General features: G+C 37.4%; 1 protein-coding gene across 1 annotated transcript; it reads right to left on the bottom strand.

Annotated features, from left to right (window-relative positions):
- Window positions 1–3,138: 3,138 nt before the first annotated feature.
- Window positions 3,139–9,178, bottom strand: LOC107801088 (uncharacterized). Its single transcript, XM_016624358.2, has 3 exons — window positions 8,789–9,178; window positions 6,491–6,571; window positions 3,139–3,863 (listed from the first exon to the last, which is right to left on the bottom strand). Exons 1-3 carry the CDS (start codon window positions 8,945–8,947, stop codon window positions 3,462–3,464), a joined length of 642 nt encoding a protein of 213 aa, XP_016479844.1. The 5' UTR covers window positions 8,948–9,178; the 3' UTR covers window positions 3,139–3,461.
- Window positions 9,179–12,844: the final 3,666 nt, after the last annotated feature.

Genomic DNA, 12,844 nt, shown 5'->3' with positions numbered 1-12,844 from the left:
TTATATAAATGTGTTTCTTTCTATTTATAAGGGAATATATGTCACAAAACCTTAATAGTACAGATTCCTAGAATATTCTTTAAAGTTTCATCCCTTAAACTAGCCGTTATTGCTCTGTTAGATGAGAGTGTTCGTCCTCGACCTCGGTCTCTGTTGACTCCTCGACCTTGCCTTCGTTATTTGTTGAACTCATGCCAATGGTGTGTGGTAACCTTTGAAGATTTTCCTAGCGTTGACTTGGCTCTAACCTAACTAGCGTAATTTTGGCCCATACGCTTCTTTCACAAAAATTTTCATCTTTCTCTATAATCTTAAATTTGGTGTATTTATCATCAATGTCCTTCGAAATATAAATATTATTTAGAACTTTAGAATCGTAGGAAATGGCCTAACCTTGAATTTTGGAAGTTCTATTTGATGTATTGATGTCGGCACAGAATTCAAAAACGATCTCTCGAACATAACTCTTTGGATTCTGCAAAAAGTCTGGGATGTCAAACAAGCGAGTCAGGTCGGATATCAGGTCGGATATGGATGGTTTAACATGGTAATATAAAACGGATAAATTATTTAATCCGATCTATATTTAATACAGATAAGAAAATAGGTTAACCGATAAATAACATGGATATCTATATTATTAAGGAAAAAGGGCCAAATATACCCCTCTACTTTCATATATTATCTATATTTAACCTCTGTTATATTATCGGGCCAAATTTATCCCAACCGTTATACTATCGTACCAAATTTATCCCTACAATCAGCAAACTTTTAAAAATACCCCTGGATCTGTTAACTAATCCAAAATCTCCTAAATTCCTTTTATTTAAATCACTTGTTGTTCTTCTTGGTCCACTATTTTTGAAATAATTGACATTTACCTGCTTTCTGAATTAGAGAAAAAAAATAAGAAAAAAAATATTAAATAATACAAGTGAATAAACAAAGTATAGTAAATTGAAAAATCAAAATTAGGTAACTTTTTTAAATTCTAAAAGTATTTACAACATCCCAATTTTAATGAATTCGTTGCACCAAATGTATGGAGACTTTGCAAGTATTAGTGATTGAAGTTGAAGTTTCTCGGAGACTTTACATCGTCTAATTCAACTTTGCTTTAATTAAATGCTTACACAATATGCACTCTTAAGTTAGTTGATCGATCTCTATACTAACCAGGCAATGATAAAATATATTTGAATATACATTTACATACATGATGATCAGCTGCATATAATACACAATAAATAGACCCACTAAATTCTACGGTGTGTATATAATTGAAAAATAAATAAAATTTTAAACCAATTTTATTTATTACAATAAGAGAAATGAGTGCATTGGTAATTAAAAAAAAATATGAATAATTTGTATAGTCTAGTAACTTTAGCATTCACATCAATAGTAATTTTTGAAAATAATGGAGCAAGAAGAACAACAAGTGATTTAAACAAAAAGAATTTGGGAGATTTTGGATTACTTAACAGATCAAGAGGTATTTTTAAAAGTTTTCTGATTGTAGGGGTAAATTTAGCCCGATAGTATAACGGTATGGGTAAATTTAGCCCGATAGTATAACGGAGGTTAAATGTAGACAATATATGAAAGTAGAGGGGTATATTTGACCTTTTTCCCTATTATTAATGTTTTTTTGAATATGATCACTTTTAGGAGAATTTGTAGTCTCCCAAACTTGAGGAACCCCCAATTTAAGTCTTTGCAAATATAAAAGTAAACCTATTGGTTATCTATTTTTAAGTGGATAATATGGATCTTATCCATATTTGACCCATTTTGTAAAAAGTTCATTATCCAATCACTTTTTAGCTGATAATATGGATGGATTAACTGTTTTTTTTATCTGTTTTGCCACCGGTACTAACCCAAAGATCTGACATTGTATAGAATCTCCATCAGATGACAAGAAAACCATCTCACGTTTTACTAACAGAGTTCTTTTCAAGGAGGCCATTTTGTTTCTTTGGAGTGTAACTGTAGGGAGCCGTGTGTAGATCAAAAGAGACGGTTGGGGTGTAGTCTGGTTCTCTCTCTCTTTGGTGTTGTAGAAATTATCTTTTAATTTATTCTTTTTTGCTTTGACACAATTGTAGCTTACCGAGGACATAAGAGGATGTGGACTTCAAGAATTAGGGTAGAAGGCTAGTAGGTAGTCGGGCATATCTCTTTTTCATACGTGTAGTATCAATATTATTCATATACCTTCTTATACTTAAATTTCTAGTATTACCAGTTATTTTGATTTGCTTCTGTTACCTTATCATCTTGTTGTTGTTAATGGTTCTTGTTATTGTTTTTTTTCCATTACTGTATCTATTACTATATTTCTTTTTAATAATGATGTGACTGTTTTTACTGAGTCGATGGTCTATTGAAAACAGTTTCTCTACATTCACAAGGTAGGGGCAAAGTCTGCACACACACACTATCCTCCCCAAACTCACTTATAAGATTATACTGGATTAAAACAGTGTTCTCTGACCGAGATAGAGAAGAGAGGAAGGTAGAAAAATGTGAGCAAAGGAGATGGCAGCGCAATAGTGGGGTTTAGACAGAAAAGAGAAGAAAATGCTACTGATGAGGTTGTTGGGTGTGTAGCGTGTGTTGATACTAAGGTTGCTAGCAATGACACAAAGAAAGAGGGAAGGAAAAAGAGTGTTTTAAGTGTTCATGGTCTTGGTTTTGAGGAAAGGTGTGTCAAGGCTAAGAAAAGAGTAAAGGCTAAGTGGCGGTAGCTTGGTGGCTACATTGAAAATGATGGGGGAAGGGGAGGGGGTGGTGTGGGTGTTTTCTGCGTTTCTTTTTGTCTTGGGAAGGAGATATATAGTGGGTAAAAATCCAATGGGTACTTTTTGTTAAAAGAGGTAAAACCTTGGTTATGACTTATGACATGTTAGCTAGTCTAGAAAACAGTGATATGTCAAGGCATGAGAATGGATTTATGGCAAAACGTATCCGATGCAAGATGTGTGTACTCGGATAAGTATTTAATCTGGATTTCACTTTGATTGCAGAGATTCTCTCTCTTTACACTGGCATAACTTGGAGAATCATTAGCAAATTGGTCTAAGAAATATTCCATCCTGCGATTTCGGTAGAAAGTCATAACACAAGGAAGGAACCAATACAGACACCGATCACATAGTTTGGTAAATAATGAAATAATTCACAAGTATCACAAAAGACCCAAAGAAAACTAGCTGGTCCCGAAACAACAGGACGTATTCAAAAGGTATGGTACTCATCAAATAGCATTTTATCGATGAGCATGTGCACAACGATATTGATGTCTGGACACTTCTCGTCTTATCAGCAAGCAGCCAATCTCATAATCAACTTTTTCTCCTATAACATCTGCACGAGAGAATACATCAACTTACCTGAACTTGCAGTCTGACCACCCTGGCATGACAAAAGGCAGCTTCCAAAACATTATTTCATCAGTAAGTAGAGTCATGACCTGGACTATCGGAATGCATATCCATGGATGCATCAGCAGAGATATAACTATTTGAATCTCTATTTTGGTGTTGAGAGTTTGTTTCAATGTGTCTTGTACCATTGGGAGGTTGAACATTGTTCGAAAACTGACCCCCTTGAGCAATGTGATAATTCTGTAAGCTCCGGCGAACAGGGCTTGAAAGAGCATTCGAGAAAACGTTGTTCTTTGGTTGCTGATCATGATCAGAACGTAAGCCATGACCTGGAGCTGCTACGCCAACTGGACCTGAAGAGACATGGAAGCCTGAGTTTGCAAAATGCATCGGCTGGGAATGATGATGCTGAGGTGGTGGCGGCCTAGGCGACATTGACTGGTCCTCTCCATTATAATCCAATTCGGACTGGCAAATCCGTAGATGCATTTTTAGACACGTCAAAACAGGGCTGTCAGATGTTGTCAAACCAGGAGTTGTTTTGTAAAAAGATAGCAACCAGAATGGTGAAATAGGCAAACTACTGATACATCTTCCATAAGTTCAGTGCAGTCAGTAGGTAAACAGTACATACTTAAATAAGATTTGATGAAACCAGGAAATCGGGCTCTTATCTATAAACTACAAAATAACGAGATCTCGACAGCTTATCCCCATGAAGGTCCAACAAGCCCACGCCACCATCATCACTCTTTTCCTCCCTTTTACCCATTTTTTCTTTAATAATTTGACATCAAACAGATACATAAGTGAAACTTTCGCAACTTGCATAAAGTTTATTTCATGTAGAAAACAAGTGTACAATTTCTTTTTTTATTTGACAGAGTACCAGGCTCGAACTCTTGACCTAGTGCATGTAGAGGACTCTCTCAACCACTATGAACAAGAATAGCCGGTCAAGTGTACAATTTCTTTTAATCTTAAAAATGAAGTTCTATTTTTTTATCCAAAAAAAGGTAATATCCGCAAATAGAAATTCTAAATATCCAATCTGCATATTGAGAGATAGAGTCTGAGAAGAATATAATTTAAATAAAAAAAATCAAGCCTTGGAGGAAAATAACTTAAACATGTGCCTGAGAAGCCAATGGTTTCCCATTTCTATCAAGACCCGACTCATCACTATGAAAACTAATAATGGAAAATAATCAGATCAAATGTATCAAGGTGGCTCTTGCAATCTATAATCCAGTAATAATTTAATGTCAAATAAAGCACTCACAAAGATAACAGGTTAACAATAAACCACATATAAAACAGACACAAGATCCACTCAAGATTAACAAAATTCTTGAAAACACAAGCCCCAAAAACCTTGAATAGAAGTAAACAATAAATTAATCATAAGACTGAGCTAATTGATTGCCGCACATATCTTTTGATACAAATTTCTCCGTCATGTAAAATTCAACATCAAATGCCGAGAAGAATCAATAGCCATCATGGCATTCTTCTTTTATAAACAACATCATAGGTTTCAATGTCAGGCTTAAAATTATCATGGAAAGATTTCACAATAGCAAGGAAGGTAACTGCTGGTACCTCTTATGACATTAAGGTCCATCTTAGTAATATCAAACAAGCGCACTAAAATTTCAAACCATACTACAGAACAGCAAGATTGTTTACTAGGTCATCTCCAAGTCATAAATCAACAAGGATGAGTAACTTCAAGATTGTTTACTAGGTCATCTCCAAGTCATAATCAACAAGGATGAGTAACTTCATGCAACCTTTTTCGGTATAGAGCATATCCAGATAACTCAACCAGCTCGGTCTATCCAAAAGCAATTTGGGAGTTCCTAAAACCTCCGCCGAACTCCAATATAAATGCATTCTCATTTTGTTACCCTCAGGTATAAGTAATTTCACTCCTCATATGATAAGCCAAGATCTAAGGTCAAACATTATGCAGGAATTTATGAACTACAGGCTGAAATATTGGATCAAAGGCCAGCTAGGGCAAGTTCCAATAACAGACCTTTGTATTCGTTAAAGAAAAATACAATCTAATTCGTCATCTTGAATTTGAGACAGAGGTGATTGGAGACACTAGAGCCACATATCAACGTCAGTCACATTACTAGCCATAGTGTCTTGGTTTTTCTTGCGCGATTCATTCACTTGCTGAAAGATCTGGGCAAATGCAGGCAGAAACAACAAGACTCGCATGCTCTGAAGCTCTATCAGTGTCTATATCAAATGATTGCATACACAAAAACTACAGAGGAGCCACTGGTTTCTCACTCTCCTAGAAGCAATTCAGCATTTGCAACGAAACTCAAAAGGTCCCAACTGCATTTGTCGCTACAGCACTAATTCTGGATTACCAGATCAAGAGAATTTTTGGATAGAGGGAATCTGGGGAAAAACAAAAACCTCAACAACAACTACGCCTCATTTCCAAACAAAGTTGGGGTAAAAACAAAAATGTTATGTTCATTAATTCCATTAAAACCTTTTTTCATAATTTTGAATCCATTGACCGTTATATAAATTATATAGTCTTTAAATCTGCCTCTTTTAGTCTTTCTAAGTCAATTAAAAATCGGATTTGGACATATGTTCTTGATCCCAAGTAGTGAAATTGAGGGCATACCTCCAAAGAGTCTAACCATTCACAAACAGAACCATGTTATCAATTATTATCCAAAATTTTCAAGAAGAAAATGTTGATTAACATACAAGAAAAATTTTATGTTCTTTTTGTCAGGTTATCTACAATATCTCTGATCGCAAAAGAGCAATATGTGAGTGTTCTCACTTTCTGATTGGAAAAAATAATGAGTCTCCATCATTCTTGTCCTTCCTTCTTTTTTTTTCCTTTTTTGTGGGAAAAGGATCATTTGGAGATTCCTTGACTATAAAAAGCACAGGATCAAGCTTTCAGGATTATATTGCACTTCTAAGAAGAATAAGGAACTCATATGCTATTTGCTAAGTAGATGAAGCTACATAGAATAAACATGAAAGGAAAATCAAGCATATCAACCATAAAAAAAGTGGCTAGATAATCAAGATAATAGAAAAGAAACCTGCAGGTAGTTCAGTATGTCAACAGTTGTTACTCTGGATCCACCCTCTTGTTGCCTCAAGATCCATTGGTTCAGTTTTTCCTATTAAAACAATGTTATGTCAGTTATCATGATACACAGTCAAAAGGGCAACAGCTAGGATTCATCAAAAGATAAAATCCCAACAAACGGAAGTAGATCATTTATATTAAAACAACACAGCATGTGTCTTCCAAGGAAAACATCTAGAAGCCTTAGTACTAAGAAACATTTCTTTCTGAAACACTTAAGCTTAAAAACCAAAAATACTTGCAGTCACAAGCTAGTGTGAAGCCATAACTACATATAAGTATGACAAAAACTTCACTCTAGTACAGTCTAACCAAGTTCACATGCACCTCTTTTTCTTTTTACAAGTCAGATCATTTCATTGATTACATACCAACATGGTATCAAAAGTATTTATAAAGGGAGTGAGTAGCTCAACCACAGTTGTCAATGAATTTATCCACTCATCTCAACACAATCATCTAAGTACATGGATATGCTCTCTATTATGGAATAATATCCTATTCCTCTAATTACAGTTGCTACACTATGGTGTGCTTCTCCAAATTACCTTGCTCTCCTATTCAGTCTTCCGTAATCTCCAACAAGTGATTGTCCAGTTGCAACAGACATATGGTCCATTATTCTTTCACTTTTTGGATTGCATTGGACAATACCATGCAGTGTCAAGGAAGTTTTTGTGAGTTGGAGTTGATGGAAGTTGAGAAGTCCATCAAGAAAATCTGGTCTATGGTTCTTGCTGCTATTTTGTGGTGCTTATGGACAGGAATCAAAGATGCTTTGATGGCATCTCAACTGCTAGACACCTACTCAAGGCTAGATGGTTGGTCACTCTTTTTTGTTGGGTTAAACTTTCCCCTAAGCATAATTCTGACCAATTCATGGAGTTTATCAGCTCTCTAGTCTTATGATAGATTTTTTTGCTTTCTTCTTACTTCTTAGGAGCTGATATCTTCTTTTATTTTGTAATACATGCATCCACTGGATGCTTTTGTTATTAATACACCACTTACTTCATCAAAAAAAAAGTGATTGTCCTTGTTACTCTGCTTGACATTATTTTATAATGTTTGTTACTCTGGACATTATCGACCTAATATCAAACAAGAAAAGTGCAAGATTCCACAGCTATGCAATGCAACAGAATACAGTATATGTTTTTCTGATTCTGTACACAAACAACAGGAACTCATCACAATCCTCTTTCTCCTTAAACTATCTGCTGCTAAAGTTGCACCTTGCACCATAAACCATTAGAAATCTGCTTCGTTAGGTGCCTAGGTATCCCACTTTTTCTATACCTCTTTCCTACCTCCATCTCAGGATAGTTCATATGGTATGTACTTTAGATAGATGACTTTTCCCTTCTTCCCCCATACTATCCTATCATCTCCCCACCTCCTATAGGCCACTTATACATCTGTGAAGAAATTCCTCAATATCCTCCGATTATCCGACCTTGCTATTGATTTCCCTACTCAAACAGTCAGACACCATAGCGTCATGCTAATCACTACTTCAAATTCTGTTTGACTGCTTCCTCTAGAGCTGTTCCACCACACTTTTCTCCCAACCACATCCTTATACCATGTCCCACTCTTATTCCTATATACCATAAAACATATTTTCTTTCATTACCTCCTTCAGCAAGCTAATCCCATAAGAATTCCTTACTTCTGATGTAGCTGAATAAGAGCACAAGGTCTGAAGTTTAGCACAGAAATGGAAATTGGAATCCTACTCTTTCTATATTATGGTGGTGTTCGAGCTATAGCTTGTGTACACCTCAAGCACTTGCTACCTCCCACGAATATAGGACTCAGGTAACTAACTCTTCGCATAATGGCTCAGCCAGAGGAAGAATTCACATAGTGAAGCCTCTATTGGAACTGCAAACCTCCTCCTTTACGCGGGACCGACTATACTTTTCAAAGCTCACATAGACAAAGTTCAAATTCCAAAATTACACAAAAAAAAAAAAAAAAGTAAAAACAATGTATCAACCCAAACTAGTTGGTGTTGACTAAATAATACTCATAGCTAAAGTAATTTTTCCACAGTATTTTCCTATGGGCTTTCATCCCCCATCAACTCTACTCCTTTATTGAGACCAGCTATACCTTAGAGCTCAGACAGAAAAACAAAAGACAATTCCTAGATACCAAAATTAAGCATAAAACTACAAAACAAACAAAAACAATATTTATAACATATAACTAAGAAACCAAACAAAAAAGGAAGTAAAAATACCATTCCGTGGCGTTCACCGGAAAGGAAGGAGAGTTTCTGTTGGTTCATAGCTTGAGTATAAAGCTGAGAAAGGGAGTTGGCAGCGCTACAGAAAGTTGAATACATGGTTCGATCCACCTCATCGAGGCTCGTTGCTAGCGACTTTCGTTTCTTCCCCATCCTTCAACGCGAGATTTCCCTTTTTATCTCTTTTAACTTATTTTTTTTATAGCCGTTTTCGATAATCGGAAAAATCTCAGGCGATATTCTGGTAGATAGATTCCGACGAATTTCGCGGCGGAGGTTGGAGGATTGTGTGATATAGGACGCAATTGCATTTGTAAGCAAATGTTAGGGGTGGTTTGGGTATGAATACAGTATTGGTAGGGATGGACAGTTCGGAATGGATTATGAAAAAACAATTCTGTTTTTGGATTTAAAAGTTACAATTCAAATTTAAACCAAAAAAGCTCCAATTGATTCCATTTTAAAAGTTCTATTTTGATTAATAAATTAGGTTATTTGAAATTTTCCAATTTGAGCTTTTATAAGTTGGGCTTGTTCTTTTTACAAAAATCAACCTACAAACAAAGTATTTATTTTAAATTATCAAAATTAACCTACAAATAAAGTATTTCTGTCAAATTGTCTTAATAGTTTTTTTTAACCACAATCATAAGAAAATTGTTTAAATGGTGCGGCGTAGCCATTTTTTGACATGGTAATTGAAAAGTAGTCATCGTTCCAAAATTAATTAAAAATAGCCACTTTTAATGCGGCGATAAAATTTTGACAAAAATACCCGTAGCTAAAACTAGAAAAGTTTCCAGCATAATATACTATAATTCATGTAATGACCCGATCAATCGTTTTGAGTATTTTAGTCCCATTGCCCCAATTTGATGCTTTACATATGTGTATTTGTGCTTTGGGGACTTGTCGGGGTGGTTGGTTTGGTTTCGTGAGAGTTTTGGATTGATTCGGGGCACTTAATCCCTTGGTTGGAGGCTTAAGTTGTAAGAGTTGACCGAAGATTGACTTTAATGTAGACGACTCTGGAATGGTGTTTTGATGGTTCCAGTAGTTTCGTAAGGTGATTTTATACTTAGGCGTATGTCCGGATTTGAATTTGGAGGTTCCTAGGTTATTTTTGACTTGAATTTGCGAAAGTTGAAAATTTGAAAGTTTGGAAGGTTGATAAGTTTGACTGAGGGTTGACTTTCTTAATATCGGGTTCGAATTGTGGTTTCGGGAATTAGTATAGGTATGTTGTGTCATTTGGGATTTGCATGAAAAATTTGAGGTCTTTCCGAGTTTATTTGACTTGGCTCGGCATTAGTTTTAGAAGTTAAAAGTTCATTAGCTCATTAGGCTTGAATTGACATATGATTCGTAGTTTTGATGTTGTTTGGTATGATTTGAGGCCTCGAATAAGTCCGTATTATGTTTTGGGATAGGTTGGTATGATTGGACGGGGTCCGGGGGCATCGGGTGTGTTTCGAATGGGTTTCGGATCATTTCTCCATGTTTTGGCATTGCTGATTTCTAATGTCTGATTTCTTTTTTCGCGATCGCGAAAAGGTAATCGCGATCCCATGGGGTATTTTTGACAGCATGCGGGTTGTTCTTTGCGTTCGCAAAGTTATGAATGCGTTCACAATGCTTTGGGAGGCAGTGGCCTTCGCGATCGCGTGAGGGTCGATGCGTTCGCGTATAAGGGAGGCCGGCTGGGGGCGTCTGGCTATAAGCCTTCGCGATCGCGATGATTCGCCCGCATTTGTGTAGAGTCAGGAGTGTGTTGTGCTTCGCATTTGCATCGTTGAACTCGCATTCGCGTAAGGTTATTTGGAGGCAGTGTTTGGGTATGTTTCACAATCGCGAAGATGGTTCCGCTGTAACGATCTGACCGGTCATTTTAAGCTTTAGCATTCCGTTCAGTGGTTTGGGATCTTGAGTGGCTTCATATTATGTATTATGAATTGCATGCATGGTCGGTTCCGGTTTTCGAGTGATTCGGGATTGATTTGGAAGAATGATTCTCATTTTAGAAGGTTAAGTTGGAAATATTGATCGAGATTTGACTTTTGAGAAAATGACCTCGGAACGGTATTTTGTTGGATTCGACAGGTTCGTATTGTGATTTTGGACTTGGGCATATGCCCGGAATTGAATTCGGAGGTCCCTAGGTTGATTTGGCTTATTTTGCCGAAAGTTGGCAATTTGAAGGTTTAAAAATTCCTAAGGTTTGACCGTAGGTTGACCTGATGGCTATCAGGTTTGGATTTTGATTTTGGAACTTAGAATAGGTCCGTTTAGTTATTTGAAACTTGTCTGTAAAGTTTGGCGTCATTCCGAGTTGATTTGATAGGAATGAGACGCGTGATTGTATTTTTAGAAGTTCTTGAGTTTTATTGTAGATTTCATGTGTTTTGAGGTACGATGCGTGGTTTCAAATATTTTTTGGTGTTTTGATCGCGCGAGCGAGTTTGTATGATATTTTTAGACTTTTGTGGTTGGTTAGTGTGGAGCCCTGGGGGCTCAGGTGAGTTTCGGATGCGTTCCAGAGTGTTTGAGTGATTACAGTTTTACTGGTGTTGCTGGTGCCTCAAGTCTTGCAAATGCGAGATATTGTTCGCATTTGCGAGGTGGGGATCACATTTGCGTACATTTTGTTCGCCTTTGCGATGGGGAGCCTGGGCCGGTTGGATTGCATTTGCGATCACATGATCGCTTTTGCGAAGGGCCTGACTTCACATTCCTGACTTCGCAAATGCGAAGTCAAGGTCGCATTTGCGACTTTCCCTGGGTTCATCAGGCGCCGCATTTGCGATAGTTTATCCGCATTTACGAGGGTTCGCAAATTGCATTTGCGACTCCTGCACCTGAACAAAAGGGCTGGAAATGGGACTTAGCTTCATTTTATCATATCTTAGAACCCTAGACTCGGTAGGAGGTGATTTTAAGGAGGGACTTTCACATATAACTATGGGTAAATGATTTTGATTTTCAATTATATTACATGATTATTGTTACGCGGCGCCTTCCTGAAGTTCCTTGGAAGGGCGACGTAAGGCTAAGCAACCGATGTTAGTGTGGTTGTTATGCACCAACTGAGGTCATCGTTGTACGCTAGACTAGATTGTTAGTGCCGTACGGAAAAACCAATATCGTGAGCAATTGAGCAGCGAAAAATGAGCAATTGATGATGAAAGCTAATGATTGTATTGATGATGATGAAAGCTATTACAAGATGCAATGCGGTGTCGGGGGGAGAGACACCAGTACAGAGAATTGTTTGAATGCTTGAATGTTTGAATGCTTTGGTCCCCCTTAATAATGCTTAAAAAAAATAAACCAAAGTTACATGAGTTGACCTAAGAAAGTTGTAGAAGCACACTGAAAATGAATGAAGTAAAACTACTCTATAATTACAATGAAAAGGACTTAGTCTTCTATGGAAGCAAGTCCGATGGCAGCAACTTTGTCTTGAGCAGCAAGGTCTGCGCGCGCATTGTTGTGGGCGCGCGCGGCACTATTTGGATCTGCCAGCGGCTGGGCGCTGGTGCTTGGCATTGGATTTGCGCGCGGGGCACTGTCTGTGCTTGCAGCGCTTTTGGCAACATGATGGTTTGTGCGCACAGCATTGTCGGTGCGCGCGGCACTGATGGCATTCGCGAGCCGCTGGGCGCTGGCACTAATTATCGGTTGGGCGACAGAGGCACATATGCGCTTGTCACTTGGCGCTGCCGAGACCACGGTGCTGACCGTGGCGCTAGGCATTGGGAGGCTTACCGGAACGCCACGGGGCGCGTCCAAGGGGTCATGGGTCGATGATGGAAAGCAGCCCATGACATTATACATGAGATTTAACATCTAAATCATGAGATTTGAATGAAAATTTTGGGGTTTTTTGTCTATGTTTTGAAAAATAAAAATTTAAGATTTGAGAGTCGAATTGGACTCAGATTTAAAAACAAAATACATATGGACTCGTGGGGTTATGGGCAGTCAAGATCTACCTTTGGACTCGGGTTTTGACCGGGTGAGCCCGAGATTGACTTTTGTTGACGGAAAAAT

Source organism: Nicotiana tabacum, chromosome 15 (genome assembly GCF_000715075.1).
Source record: "Nicotiana tabacum cultivar K326 chromosome 15, ASM71507v2, whole genome shotgun sequence".
NCBI classification, from domain to species: Eukaryota; Viridiplantae; Streptophyta; class Magnoliopsida; order Solanales; family Solanaceae; genus Nicotiana; species Nicotiana tabacum.
Note: the sequence above shows the minus strand (reverse complement) of the source record. Positions and strands in the feature narration are given on the sequence as shown.

Excerpts from the sequence above, each read along its gene's own strand:
- LOC107801088 (XM_016624358.2), bottom strand. The coding sequence starts at position 8,947 with ATGGGGAAGAAACGAAAGTCGCTAGCAACGAGCCTCGATGAGGTGGAT. Across the intron at positions 6,572-8,788 it reads CCGGTGAACGCCACGGAATG|GAAAAACTGAACCAATGGAT; the intron begins GTATTTTTACTT and ends TTGTTTTAATAG. Across the intron at positions 3,864-6,490 it reads ACATACTGAACTACCTGCAG|TCCGAATTGGATTATAATGG; the intron begins GTTTCTTTTCTA and ends CGGATTTGCCAG.